Genomic DNA, 15938 nt, shown 5'->3' with positions numbered 1-15938 from the left:
CCCTATAATCAATTTTTCAAGGTCATATAGAGGTCATGAAGGTACCCGACACATCGTCTCATGGTGATACACTCATGTGTCAAATATGGTATTCCTATGTCAAAGAACAAAGAAGTCATGGCCCTGACACGAATCTATTGTAAAAACCTTTAATTTTAAGGTCATATAGAGGTCATGAAGGTACTCGACACATCGTCTCATGGTGGTCCACCTGTGTGCCAAATATGGTATGCCTAAGTCAAAGAACAAAGAAGTTATGGCCCGGACACGAATCTGCAGTCAGACAGACGAACGGGCGGACAGACAGATGGACGGACGGACAGACTGAGTGATTCCTATATACCCCCCGGAACTTCGTTCGGGGGGTATAACAAGATGTGTTCTTAAAACTTCACTGCATGCCCTCAAACGTGCATACACTGATGAAAGGCTTTAAATAATAAGTGTATTAACATTAAAACATCAAAATATATGACTAATTTGGACTCATCCTAAAGTCATAACCCTGGGTTGTGAAATTCACCATTTTTTGTACATCCTTTTCTGCTATTCCTAAGTATGCATTTAGATTTTATACAGTATCAGCAAACTTACACATAAACACTATATAACAAGTTTGGCCCCGCCCTGGGATCAGAACCCCTACCCCGGGGATCATGAAATTTACAACTGTGGTAGAGGCCTTCCTGCTCTACATCACTATGCATTTAGTGGTTCTTGAGAAGAAGATTTTTGAAAATTGGTCAATTTTGGGCAGTTTTTGCCCTGCCCCTAAGGCCCCAGGAGTGCAGGAATCCTCAAATTTACAATTTATGTTCCCTTTGTTCCAAATATGTTTCATACCAAATTTGAAAAGAATTGGAATGATAGTTATCAAGAAAAAGTTAAAAATGTCTATTGTTCACACATTTAATACTTACCATTATTCACCAGTATATGAACATTGGAACACCTGGCTTTTATGTTTTCAACAAAGTCCTGAACTGATTTTAATGAGGCAAGATTTAGATGTAGAAAGTCAACTGAAAAGAAAGAAAAGCATGCAGGCAACAATGCTCATCCAAACACTCTAATTAAAATTACTCTGCTGACCTCTACGATATACTTCAATGAAAGGCGAAGATAACGAACCCACAAGGAATACAAAGTAAAGAGTTGGGCAAATATGGACTCCTGGACATGCCAGAGGTGGAATCAGGCCCTTGGAGGACTAAGCATCCTTTGTCGACCACAGGCAATTATATCGCTTGGGTTCCAATTTACTATTAAAGAATACCCAAGCAATACACTTGCCTGTGCTGCTGCCGTGAGCCCCATGTTTTGATCAAGCAAACGGATCAATCTGTAGCCAAAATTAGTGTGCAAAGATAACTGCCGAACAATCGGTATGAAACACGTTAAATAGCATTTGACCCAATGATAGGTTATATTGGCTAACTAGATCTATATTTGTGAAATGCTGACTTTAAACGAGACTCAGCTGAAAACCCCTGCAACATCAACTTGTTTGTCAGTATATAGCCTGCCTCGATTTAAAAACTGATCATACGCAAAACAAGTTCTTGTGTATCGAATCATTTGAGAGATGTAAACACCATATGCATGTGATAATGGAATATTAATTGCTACATAAATATGGGAAGTTGACGATGGAGAAGCTGAAATCATCCCGTTTGTCACAATGATGAGTTGTTAGTTTGCCGTTAATATTTATTTTCAATGAAATATCTAAGTACGAAGCAGATGTGGAGAACTCTGTGGTGTCTTTCATCTCGAGTTCACAGGGATATATTGAATTAACATATGAATAAAAATGATTATTATTAATAGATAAAACGTCGATATATCTAAATGTCGAGTTGAAGAGAATTTTTCTTCTCATGTAGAAGCTTTTGAATAAACTCTGCTTCAAGAATATAAAAACAGGTCAGCTAACAAAGGAGCACAATTCATGCCCATAGGAATTCCAACAGACTGTTTAAAGACTTGATCACCAAAGACACCGAAAATATTGTCAATGAGGAACTTCAGCATATTTTTTATTTCAAGTTCAGAGTACTTGTGCGTGGAATCAGAGTGATGTTTAACAAAGTAATTTTTTGGATGGCTGATCACTAGATACGTAAGTTTCCTTTTTCCATTTCTGTTGAAGAAGCAACCATCTATGATGTCAAAAAGTCTACCCTTGTAGTCTTTAATTCATAAAATGTCAAAAAGTCATACGTTTTGATGTAACAGTTGCTGATTTGAGAAAAGTTTTGTTATTTCAAACAGCAATAGTTATATGTATAAGCTCTAAAACACATCCGATCTTGGACTAAACTTTACAAAAAATTGATGAATTTTGTAAATAATAGAAAACTGACAAGTCAAAAATGGCTCCACAATGAATATATTAGAGGCAGGCAAGACATAGAAAGTGCTATATCTTATTAATATAAAAAAAATCTCTAAGTCCAATAACTCGGTAATGACAAAGCCGATAAATCTAAAAATCAAAAGGGGTCTTCATCTGCTTATGACTGAGAGTGCAGGTGGCTTGCTCCTGTAATCAAGCTTCTTGGATCTCAGAGTTGCATGCATGGTGATCAGTTGTGTGTATATATGTATTATGTGCATGTACGTTTGTATATAAGTATTAATATGTAAAAATTTATGAAAATCTTTCCAAAAAAACTTAAGTTATCATGTGCCATAGAAGGTGCTGAGAGACGGACAAAAATCTTACAATCAAAAGGAGTCTTCCTCTAGCGAATTGGAATTTTACATCGGAAATTCACGAATCTTCTCAAGCAATCTCAATGTGTGCCATAGACAGTGCTGTCATCTTATCAATATACAAAAATCCCACAAGCCTAATATCAGACACCCGAATATTATTTAAAAGTATCATTAACCCCAAGGTAGATAAAATCTAGAATAATTTTTCTGCATGATCTGCATATCTAAGCCAAATTCTAATATTTAGCAGCAGTACTTTTGTAATCTTAAAACACTCATGTTGCCCATATTGATGAAATACTTCCTATATTAGCAACCACCACCTATTTTCTAAAATTACCCAAAACAATAAAAATCAGGTGTAATTACCAATTTTGAGTATGCTGATTTCAAATCTGGATTCCTTTTACTCCACTTTCTTATAGAAAATGAGGTATATGAGTGTCTTAAACACCCCTACCATCAGGTTGCCAAACAAGAGGCCCATGGGCCACATCGCTCACCTGAGTCGCCTTGGCCCATATCTGAAGACTTTCCATATATATTTGCATGTAAAACCTTAGTCCCTATTATGGCCCAAACTACCCTTTGCAAACTTGAATCTACACTATGTCAGAAAGCTTTCATGTAAATGTCAACTTCTTTGGCCCAATGGTTCTTGAGAAGAAGATTTTTAAAGCTTTTTCCTATATTTGTACGTAAAACTTTGACACCCCCCCCCCCCCACTTGTGGCCCAATCCTACCCCCCGGGGGCCATGATTTGAACAAACTTGAATCTGCACTATGTCAGAAAGTTTTCTTGTAAATATCAGCTATTCTGACTCAGTGGTTATTGAGAAAAAGATTTTAACTATATATTTGTATGTAAAACTTTGATCCCCCTTCTGGCCCCATCCCACCCCTGGAGGCCATGATTTGAACAAACTTGAATCTGCACTATGTCAGAAAGTTTTCATGTAAAAATCAGCTTTTCTGACTCAGTGGTTCTTGAGAAGAAAATTTTTCCTATATATGTGTATGTAAAACTTTGATCCCCTATTGTGGCCCCATCCAACCCCCGGAGCCCATGATTTGAACAAACTTGAATCTGCATTATGTCAGGAAGCTTTCATGTAAATCTCAGCTTTTCTGGCTTAGTGGTTCTTGAGAAGAAGATTTTTAAAGTTTTTCCCTATATATTTGTATGTAAAACTTTGATCCCCCCTTGTGGCCCAATCCTACCCCCGGGGGCCATGATTTGAACAAACTTGAATCTGCACTATGTCAGAAAGTTTTCATGTAAAAATCAGCTTTTCTGGCTTAGTGGTTATTGAGAAAAAGATTTTAACTAAATATTTGTATGTAAAACTTTGATCCCCCTTGTGGCCCCGGGCATCCAACCCCCGGAGCCCATGATTTGAACAAACTTGAATCTGCATTATGTCAGGAAGCTTTCATGTAAATCTCAGCTTTTCTGGCTTAGTGGTTCTTGAGAAGAAGATTTTTAAAGATTTTTCCTATATATTTGTATGTAAAACTTTGATCCCCTATTGTGGCCCCATTCAACCCCCGGGGCCCATGATTTGAACAAACTTGAATTTGCATTATGTCAGGAAGCTTTCATGTAAATCTCAGCTTTTCTGGCTTAGTGGTTCTTGAGAAGAAGATTTTTAAAGATTTTTCCTATATATTTGTATGTAAAACTTTGATCCCCTATTGTGGCCCCATTCAACCCCCGGGACCCATGATTTGAACAAACTTGAATTTGCATTATGTCAGGAAGCTTTCATGTAAATCTCAGCTTTTCTGGCTTAGTGGTTCTTGAGAAGAAGATTTTTAAAAGTTTTTCCCTTTATATTTGTGTGCAAAACTTTGATCCCCCCTTGGAACCCCATCCTATCCCCGGGGGCCATGATTTGAACAAACTTGAATCTGTACTATGTCAGAAAGTTTTCATGTAAAAATCAGCTTTTCTGACTCAGTGGTTCTTGAGAAGAAGATTTTTAAAGTTTTTCCCTATATATTTGTATCTAAAACTTTGATCCCCCATTGTGGCCCCATCCCACCCCCGGGAGCCATAATTTGAACAAACTTGAATCTGAACTATGTCAGAAAGTTTTCATGTAAAAATCAGCTTTTCTGACTCAGTGGTTCTTGAGAAGAAGATTTTTAAAGATTTTTCCTATATATTTGTATGTAAAACTTTGATCCCCTATTGTGGCCCAATCCAACCCCCGGAGCCCATGATTTGAACAAACTTGAATCTGCATTATGTCAAGAAGCTGTCATGTAAATCTCAGCTTTTCTGGCTTAGTGGTTCTTGAGAAGAAGATTTTTAAAGTTTTTCCCTATATATTTGTATCTAAAACTTTGATCCCCCCTATTGGCCCCATCCTACCCCCGGGGGCCATGATTTGATCAAACTTGAATCTGCACTATGTCAGAAAGTTTTCATGTAAAAATCAGCTTTTCTGGCTCAGTGGTTATTAAGAAAAAGATTTTAACTATATATTTGTATGTATAACTTTGATCCCCTTGTGGCCCCGGGCATCCAACCCCCGGAGCCCATGATTTGAACAAACTTGAATCTGCACTATGTCAAGAAGCTGTCATGTAAATCTCAGCTTTTCTGGCTTAGTGGTTCTTGAGAAGAAGATTTTTAAAGTTTTTCCCTATATATTTGTGTGCAAAACTTTGATCCCCCCCTTGGGGCCCCATCCTACCACCGGGGGTCATGATTTGAACAAACTTGAATCTGCAATATGTCAGGAAGCTTTCAGGTAAATTTCAGCTCTTCTGGCCCAGTGGTTCTTGAGAAGATTTTTAAATGACCCCACCCTATTTTTGCATTTTTGTGATTATCTCCCCTTAGAAAGGGACATGGCCCTTCATTTGAACAAACTTGAAAGCCCTTCACCCAAGGATGATTTTGGCCATGTTTAGTTGAAATTGGCCCAGTGGTTCTGGAGAAGAAGTCGAAAATGTGAAAAGTTTAACAGACGGACAAAAAGCGATCAGAAAAGCTCACTTGAACCTTCGGTTCAGGTGAGCGAAAAACGGAAAACATTTCATTTCACATCAAAAAGTGACCCAAATTTATTTCTTGAAACATCATTACCCAAAACAATAAAAATCACGTGTAATTACCAATTTTGAGTATGCTGAATCCAAATCTGAATTCCTTCAGGCTTTCAAGTGACATTTTGCAAAATATAAGGGCCATTTTAGGGCAAAATTTAAAAAAAAAATAAGGGCCTTTTTTAGGATTTTTAAGGACTTTTTAGACAATAATAAGGGTTAAATTTACAAATCAATAGGAAAGAAAAAATGTTTTACTCACCATTTGCAAGAGCAATAATACAACAAGAGGCCCATAGGCCTTATCGGTCACCTGAATACTAGTGAAAAAGTATCACTACTTCCATGTGCTATGAAATCTAGAAAAAAAATTCCTGTTCTAAATATCTGAGCTAAATTCTAATGTTCAGCAACAATATAAACAAGATGTGTTCTTAAAACTTCACTGCCCTCAAAAGTGCATACACTGATGAAAGGCTTTAAATAATAGGTGTATTAGCATTAAAACACCAAAAAATATGACTAATTTGGACTCATCCTAAAGTCATAACCCTGGGTTGTGAAATTCACCATTTTTTTGTGCATCCTTTTCTGCTATTCCTAAGTATGCATTTAGATTTTATACACTATCAGCAAACTTACACATAAATACTATATACTAAGTTGGCCCCACCCTGGGGTCAAACCCTTACTCTGGTGAAAATCAAATTTTCAATTTTGGTAAAAGACTACCTGCTTTATCCATTTAGTTTCAATTTAGTATCAAAAGCACTAAAGAAAATGTTATTTAAGTGTTTTACACATAAACACTATATAACAAGTTAGGCCCTGCCCTGGGGTCAGAACCCCTACTCCGGGATCATGAAATTTACAAGTTTAGTAGAGGTCTTCCTGCTATACATCACTATGCATTTAGTTTTTCTTACATGTGTGTGGTTCTTGAGAAGAAGATTTTTGAAAATTTGTCATTTTGGGGCAGTTTTTGCCCCGCCCCTAAGGCCCCAGGGTGCAGGAATCCTCAAATTTACAATTTATGTTCCCCTTGTTCCAAATATGTTTCATACCAAATTTGAAAAGAATTGGAATGATAGTTATCAAGAAGAAGTTAAAAATGTCTGTTGTTCACACACTTAATAACTGACCATTTTGGCCCCACCCTGATACCAAAACCCCTACCCCTGGAATAATCAAATTTACAAAAATATTTACTTTCAATAGCATTAAAGAAGATGTAATTTAAGTGTTTTACACATAAAACACTATATAACAAGATTTGCCCCGCCCTGGGGTCAAAACCCCTATCCCGGAGATCATCAAATTTACAATTTTGGTAGAGACCTTCCTGCTCTACATCACTATGCATTTAGTTTTTCTCACATGTGTGTGGTTCTTGAGAAGATTTTTGAAAATCGGTCAATTTTGGGCAGTATTTGCCCCACCCCTAGGGTGCTGGAGTCCTGAAATTTACAATTTATGTCCCCCTTGTCCCAATGATGCTTCATACTAAATTTGAAAAGAATTGGACAGGTAGTTATTAAGAAGAAGTTAAAAATGTTCAATTGTTAATGCACGATGACAGACGAAAACCAATAGCACATTTTCGAGTTACTGCCGGAACGCGTGTTTATTCTAGATTTTATATAACGTGATCACGTGATTTCAAGATTTGGTTAGCCTTCGATACTTCCGGTAAAAGCATCTGTTGGGAAGAAACGAAGGGATCAAAAGCAAGATACTAATGCTCAGGGTGGGGACTCATGGAAGATGGGAAAGTATGGTTATACGAAAAACATTATATTCTATCCCTTTCTGGCACAGACAAAAGATCCGAAAAGCGTGAGTAAAGTTGATGAAACAAAAAGATTTCGACCCCTCGAAACATCATAGACTTATACTAGGCCTAGTTATAGACTGTACTCCAAACACTTCATAGATTGAAAGCCTGCAAAGGAAAACCCCTATCTGACTGTTTGCCTACAACAACTATAAACAGCCTTTGAAGTTGAAAAGTACGAGTTCTTTCGACAAGCGGGACGTCAAGCCATCCATCTCGCAGTCACAGTAGCATGAACTGGTTTGTAATTTATATTTTACAAAGTAATACTATGACTGTTCACTATTCATTCTCATACATATATACATTCTGAAAATGTTTATAAAGTTTGTTAAACAAATTATAAATAATTACATTAAACATAGTGGAACACTGCAAAAAACTCTTAAATACGTTTAGTGTTGGTGGTGCTAGGAAAGGGGGGGGGGATCTCAATTTTATATGCGAGGAAATAGATACTATATTTGGGTAGCAACCTAATGGAATGTAATATAACTGCTTTCATTTAAAGCTTTTATTTAACCTATATGCTTCAGTAATGTTTCGTTTGGTAGGCCTATTAAAATGTTTTCGAAATCAGACACACCCCCCCCCTTTTTTCCCAAGCGAAGTAGACAAATGCGGTGCCCAGGTGCCGCCCCCTTAGTTGCACATTAAAAACACTGGTATTGTGTTTAAAAATATTCAGTGCAGCTACAAAATTTATTTTCATTATTGAATATTCTTTTTCCAGATATCGGAAACTTTGTTTTAGTGATGATAATGATATTCCACTAATCGTCACCACGAAAAATCAAGAAAACAGAAAAGGAGGTACAGACAGATAAAAGAATAGAAGAAATGACAGAGCTCCTGGACTTGAAGTCGAAATCCTAGAACCCTGATGTTGTTTGTCCAGAGAGTCGCGTGTACATCCAGTGACGGGAGCGTGAAACAGCATACTGGAGTGTCATTGAATATTTGCACTTTCCATTATCGCAACAATAGATTCTAGATCGCTACAAACGATTAGAGAATATTCATGAAAATGTGGGAGCCTTTTTTATAAAGTGTATTATAATTTAATGATAGAATGTTGTCATTTATGTTCTATTGAATGGTAATGTACTGGAAAATTGAGCTGTTTTAAGTTTCAAATGCACACTAGTGCTACTGTAATTTCAAATAAAGTATATTATCTGTCTTCTAATTTGTTTTGAATATTTCTTAGATTAATTATATTTACCCTATTGGAATACTTTAATATCAGTTGCTTGGATATTATTACCAATCCATGATCAATTCGTAACATAAAAATGACAGTGGTGATGTTCAAATGTTCATGATAATAAAACATAGCCACCAATCAGAGTACAAAAATGCTAGCTTTGAAATATCAAGACAATTTGCAAAATGATCAACAACAGAACACTATACAAAAACAAAAGGAACTAAACAGCTGTTGGAAAATGAGAAATTACGATAGACAAAAACATGAAAATTCAAATATATGTTGATGATTGGATGACATGATACCACAATGGAAATGATATCTGACATGGTGCGATACTTTTACCATCTAATTTTGCTTAGCAGTAATACAATCTATTTCTAATATATGACAAAATTGGCACCAAATTTGAAACAACACAAAAACAGGTACAACCTCGGACACAATTTGTCCGGACTAGTGCACCAGCACCCATACATTGTAAGGATTTGACATCTGCCTCGTTACTGGAATGCAGTCTGATTTAATGGCAACTGTTCTGAGCATTTATGACATTTGTATACTTTCAATATGGTTTGGAGTGAATAATCTGAACCCATTTTCGTTCTTGTTAGACTGTACACAGAATCCTGTGTGTAAGTCATAAAATATCGCAAGTTTGAATGTCTGGCTGAGAATATTGCGACACTTGTTCCATGCAATGAAATTACTATAATTAATCCCGTTTTCTTCGATGTTAAATCAGTGACGGATTTAGGATTTTCGACGGGGGTGGGGGGGATTAAAGTAAAGTATTAGCCAAAATACTCAGCCATTTTGAGTGAGAAATCTGAGTTTTTACTTGCATTATTTTTGAATTACTGGCGAAAGGAGGGAGGACTGTTGGACCCACCCCCCTTCCCACTCTAAATCTGTCACTGCATCAAAAGTTCTTCTGGTACTTACTGGGCAATTGGTTCAATATTACTGGATCAAATCACATTTTACCAGACCGAAATTCTATAGACAAATTAAAACACTTTGTTTAATATAATTTTATTCACGACAATGTTCAAGTGGTATTACCTCTCTAACTTCAGTTCCACTGCAATCTCAAGCTCTGTACTAACTAAATTAATTTTTCTACAAAAGAAACACGACCCCTCGATCCAAAAAAAAAAAAATAGAACTTAATTAAGATCTGTCACTTTCCATAAAAAAATCGATTAAAAAAGTTCTCTCCATCATTTTGAGACTTGACGTTTTAAAACCGGAAATGCCTAGGGCTAACCAAATCTGAGGTCACATGTAAAATTCGGGTAAAAACGGTGTTCCGGCAGTAACTCGAAAATGTGCTATTGCAATAGGTCACCTGAGTTTACTCAGCCATATTCGGCATTCAGCACAAACCATGATATAATTCAGGTGGACTCCCATGGCTCACAATCAATGCTGAATATAACTGATAACCATCAAGATGTCTTCTGAGATGTACATTTAATCAACATATTCATTTTCTGAAAGTATACTAAGACTAAATTTAATAAATTCCAACACTTACTTTATGTCAAATTTATCGAAACTTTCAAAATTTGAAAATGTAGGAATTTCAACAAAAAATTAGGGCTTTTTTAGGATTCTAGAGCTCAAATAAGGAAAATAAGAGCTGTTGTAGAAAAATAAGGGCCTGCTTGAAAGCCTGTTCCTTTTACTCCATTTTCTTACAGAAAATGAGGTATAGTGTCTTAAAGACCCCTACCGTCAGGTTGTCAAAAACGGAAAATGTTCCATTTCACATTAAAAAGTGACTCAAAGTTATTTCTTGAAATAAGGCATACAACATAGAAAGGAAAACAATTGATACTAAATTGTTCCATGAAAATTCTTAGTTGTTTTTGAAAGAATTATATATCTCTCACCTCTATTTTTTTTAAGGCAACTAGCAACAGGAAAGCCCTGTCTGTTTAAATTCAATTCTGGCCTAAGCTAGATCTAAAATTTTATTTCAGGCCATATAAGCCTAATGAACTGATGAACAGAAGAAAAAAGTAAAACTAATAGGAAAACTGATTTATTAAACATCAGCAAATCTTTTCCGAGAACTTCTCGTCGAGCTGTCGGGGTGGGGTGGGGGGGAAGGCCGAGTTGCATCCATTATCAGAATTTACCGAAACACCTGGACTTTCTGGCCAGTCTGGGGGCCGAGTTGCATCAGAAATGACAGAAGCAGAACTCTTTGGCCAGTCTGGGGACTGAAGTGGTACATGTATCAGAATCTGTCTGAGAGTGAATGGTTGAAATGTTTATTTTTTTATTTTTATTTTCAGAAATTTAAAAACTGCATGATCATATTATTTTGTAACACCAATAATGTCCCTTTATTGCAATGACTCTTCAAGTACAAACATGCATGATATAAAAAAAAATGAGATGAAATGAGGTGATAAATAAAATATTTGTCTGTAAGTGACTTTATTTATCTGCAAGTAAGTCACTAAAGTGTAACTGTGGCAGTGCAACTTGCAAGTGAAAATTGTATCATCTATAGCTTATGACTCCTTTTAAAGAACAAGGGACGTTATTGGCCAAAATTGGCCTAGCTCGCTTCAAAAACCGATCATATTTTGCAGGTAGAAAGGTGATAATTTTCTCATTTCATTCATATATAACATGTACCATTTACTTGTTGCTGATATTGAGAAAATAACGTTACAATATTGCATTGTTAACTCTGACGCTATCTTCCGACGGTCGCTTTTTTCGGAACGACGTCATCGACCTTATAGGATTTACAGTCCCCTGATTCGTCTAGAATATTTTTCTAAAAGTTACAATTTTAACTTTTTATATAAAAATACTCATTGAGATCAAAGACTATTGAAAACTGGCATGCTATGGAAAATACATTATTCATTTACATGTAACTTTATCATGGTCAGACATTTTGCGGAAGAATTTTGTGTTAATTAGAGTGAGGAAAATAATGTGTGTATTTGTCAACAAGAGGCCCAGGGGCCTTATAGGTCACCTGAGTATCATGTAACAACCTTCCAATGTTTGAATTAGGTTTGTGTTTAAATATAAGAATTTTACTTTTGGATGGAAGATTTAACATTGAATAGCTATGTGGTCATGAAGTACATGTGTCATTTTTATGTTCAATCAATAATCCTTTTTAAAAAACCTAGGTCTGAGACATCATAAAGAAAAGGGTTATTTACTCCTTAGATAAAACCAATATAAGAAGATTTTCAAAGAATTTCTACATTTTCACTATATGACCAATAGAGCCCCACCACCCTAACACAAGAACCCCTCCCTGCCCCAGGGGCCATGAATTTCACTATTTTGGTAGAGGGCTCAACGCTCATTATAATTGTGCCCACAGTTTGGCTTCTTGATGTCCAGGAGTAAAGAAGAAGATTTTTTAAAATTACACTCATTTTGATGGTTTTTGCCCCACCCCTCAGCCTGGGGACCACGAATTTCACAATTTTTGTTCCCCTCCACCCACAGATGCTATATGCCAAAATTGGTTGAAATTGGTTCAGGGGTTTCAGAGAAGAAGCTGAAAATGTTCAAATGTTAACGCATGACGAACGACGACGGACAAAAACAGAAGATTTTCAAAGAAATATTGCATTTTCACTATATAATCAATCAGCCCCGCCTTTGCACCAAAACCCCTGACCCAGGGGCCATAAATTTCAGTTTTGAAAGAAGCATCCTTGATCATCATTATCATACTATTAGTTTGTCTACTTAATACCCAGCAGCAGAGGAGAAGATTTTCAAAGATATAAAATGCATTTTCACTAATAATGATCAATAGGGCCCCACCCTAATACCAGAACCCCTGACCCAGGGGCCATGAATTTCACAATTTTGAAAGAGGCATCCTTGCTCATCATAACCATGCTATTGGTTTGTCTACTTATTACCCAAGGACAGAGAAGAAGATTTTCAAAGAAGTAATGCATTTTCACTATATGACTTATAGAGCCCCACCCTAGCACCAGAACCCCTGATCCAGGGGCCATGAATTTCACAATTTTGAAAGAGGCATCCTTGCTCATCATTACCATGCTATTAGTTTGTCTACTTAATACCCAAGGACAGAGAAGAAGATTTTCAAAGAAATAATGCATTTTCACTATATGACTTATAGAGCCCCACCCTAGCACCAGAACCCCTGATCCAGGGGCCATGAATTTCACAATTTTGAAAGAGGCATCCTTGCTCATCATTACCATGCTATTAGTTTGTCTACTTAATACCCAGAGACAGAGAAGAAGATTTTCAAAGAATTTCTACATTTTCACTATATGACCAATAGAGCCCCACCCTAACACACCAGAACCCCTGATCCAGGGGCCATGAATTTCACAATTTTGAAAGAGGCATCCTTGTTCATCATTACCATGCTATTAGTTTGTCTACTTAATACCCAGAGACAGAGAAGAAGATTTTCAAAGAATTTCTACATTTTCACTATATGACCAATAGAGCCCCACCCTAACACAAGAACCCCTGCCCCAGGGGCCATGAATTTCACAATTTTGGTAGAGGGCTCAACACTCATTATAATTATGCCCACAGTTTGGCTTCTTGATGTCCAGGAGTAAAGAAGAAGATTTTTTTAAAATTACACTCATTTTGATGGTTTTTGCCCCACCCCTCAGGCCCCAGGGGGGCAGGGACCACGAATTTCACAATTTTTGTTCCCCTCCACCCACAGATGCTATATGCCAAAATTGGTTGACATTGGTTCAGGGGTTTCAGAGAAGAAGCTGAAAATGTTCAAATGTTAACGCACGACGAACGACGTCGGACAAAAACAGATAGCAATAGGTCACCTGAATGATTCAGGTGACCTAAAAATTGTTGAGTAGAACGCAATCATATTTTCGAAGGTGCTGTTCAATGTCCTCCTATTCAAATGATCGATGGAAAATAAAATGGCTCTTGAATTTTTTTTTTTTTATTTTTTTTTGGTCATAAATATAAACAATTCGATTAAAAACGTCGATTGAGTCGGATAAAATTACTTGTTATGCCATGTACACCAAGGACTATATAACAGGTCTGCTTACATGTGTGTGCAATTGCAATATACATGTTACAGTACATACGAATAAAATATGTCTGCCTGCTGTGGGTATTTACAAAATATATTGAGGTGGCAGGGGACAGTTTCTTTGGTTTTGAAACATGTGGATAGGGGGTATACACCAAAGTCAGATTATGACAGACTAATGAAAAATCATATTTCCCTTTTATGTCAATACTTGTATTTCATATTAATGTAGTTAATAAATTATGACCCTAAATTACATGTAATCTATAAATACTGGTGCTGGTGCACAAAACATGCTCTGAGCAGGTTCCCCTTTTTTGCTTTTATTTTCCCTCATTTGGGCTAATCCACACCACCCCCACACCATCACAGTAGCAAACATGGGGATTTAGACACTGTGCACAATCAAGAATCCTATCTGCCCTTCTAAAAAATCTACCTCTCATATGGGGCCATCCACCTTCCCTCACAGCTACAGACCTTTTGCTAGACCCTGCATGTTTTCACCGGAATTTCTTCAGCAACTGACCACGTGTCTTAGTTTCGTATTTGCACCCATCTATATGCTAGGAATCATGGTGACACCTACATGTTGTATATCAACATTTTTACTAAGCACTCAGCTACATTTGACATGCATCCTAAAATTATTGTATACATTTTTACACATGTAATATCACTTCAAATACGGGGTAATTCCATTTTTTGCCGGGCCTATAGTGCGAAACTGTCCCCTGCTACCTGAATAAAGTGTGGTAAATGTACATGTACTAAACGATACAAATTCATGTTGCATGAATGGGATATCATTTTCTTGGGTACAGCAAAACACGTCAAGTAATATACATGTAACTTCAGATGGTATATTTCATTTAGCAGATGTATTTAAAAACCTCACAAAAATGCGTCAATCAATCAGTCATATGCGATATAGGAAAAAAAATCTGCCACAACAATGGTCGAAGTTTCAAATCGATCACAGGTTTTCGACGTTTTAAAGAAACCACATCTCGCTGGAAGATATAAATAATGATTTGCTGTTATTTTATTTTTAATTTAAACCGTTTTAAGAACCTTTGGAATCAATATCTGATTACTAATGTAGTAATATTTAATTTCAACATGCATCATATATACATACATGCATGTACGTTAAAATTGATGTAAGAAAAAAAAACCGCACAAGCACGTCAATATTATTAGCAATAAGTTTTATGCATTATATTTCATATATTTGTATTAAAGATAGATTAAAATTTAGCGAAAAAAAGTAATAGACATCCCAACTATCTAGCTCTTGAGATATAACGTATCAGTACCCATTTTTGCCAAAAATGAACGAATTTTGGTCCGATTTTTGTAAAAAGAAAATAAATTTGAGTTATTAAAGGTCTATGCGTGTCTTTGATTTTTTTTTTTTTTAATTCAATTTGTTCTTAAATAATCTTTCTTTGAAAAGACAGGACATCCAAACATATTCCCGTGACCTTTAAAAACGAAAGTAGAATAATCTCCATTCATCATGCGGTGGATTTTTTATCTGCCTCCATGACTCGAAAGGCAGACATATCATTTGCATTTATTAGGTGCAGATTTTTATGGCAAACTAGGGAAAGCATTAATTGTTTGACTGGACATACATGTATTTATTAAATTGCAAAGTAAGCAAAAGTTTATGAGGTTAAATGATGGAACAGTTTGCTTCAGTTCTATAACATGCAAAATATTGACTTTGCGTAACGAAAACGGACGATTTCCGTATTCATTCTTTTTCAAAATTCATATTGTTTGCAGCCAACAACCAACACCATATTGATAATGAAAGAAGAATATTAATGGATAATTAAACATGCAAAATATAAATCTGGTTGTTGCATGCAAAAGTTTTTTTTTTCAGTTCTATAACATGCAAAATATTGACTTTGCGTATCGAAAACGGCCGATTTCTGCATTCATTCTTTTTTAAAATTCATATTGTTTGCAGCCAACAACCGACACCATATTGATAATGAAAGAAGAATATCAATGGATAATTAAACATGCAAAATCTAAATCTGGT

General features: G+C 36.1%; 1 protein-coding gene across 4 annotated transcripts in view; it reads right to left on the bottom strand.

The window, feature by feature from the left end:
• Positions 1–15938, bottom strand: part of LOC125683164 (dehydrogenase/reductase SDR family member on chromosome X-like) — a 103744-nt gene that overhangs the window by 33032 nt on the left and 54774 nt on the right. For all 4 annotated transcript variants that reach the window (XM_048924008.2, XM_048924012.2, XM_056139596.1 and 1 more), the window contains one exon: positions 921–1022. In XM_048924008.2, coding sequence (XP_048779965.2) covers positions 921–1022 — 102 coding nt within the window. The remainder of the gene's footprint in view (positions 1–920; positions 1023–15938) is intronic.

Source organism: Ostrea edulis, chromosome 6, assembly GCF_947568905.1.
Source record: "Ostrea edulis chromosome 6, xbOstEdul1.1, whole genome shotgun sequence".
Classification (NCBI taxonomy): Eukaryota; Metazoa; Mollusca; class Bivalvia; order Ostreida; family Ostreidae; genus Ostrea; species Ostrea edulis.
The sequence above is the reverse complement of the archived record's forward strand: the minus strand, read 5'-3'. Positions and strand labels throughout refer to the sequence as shown.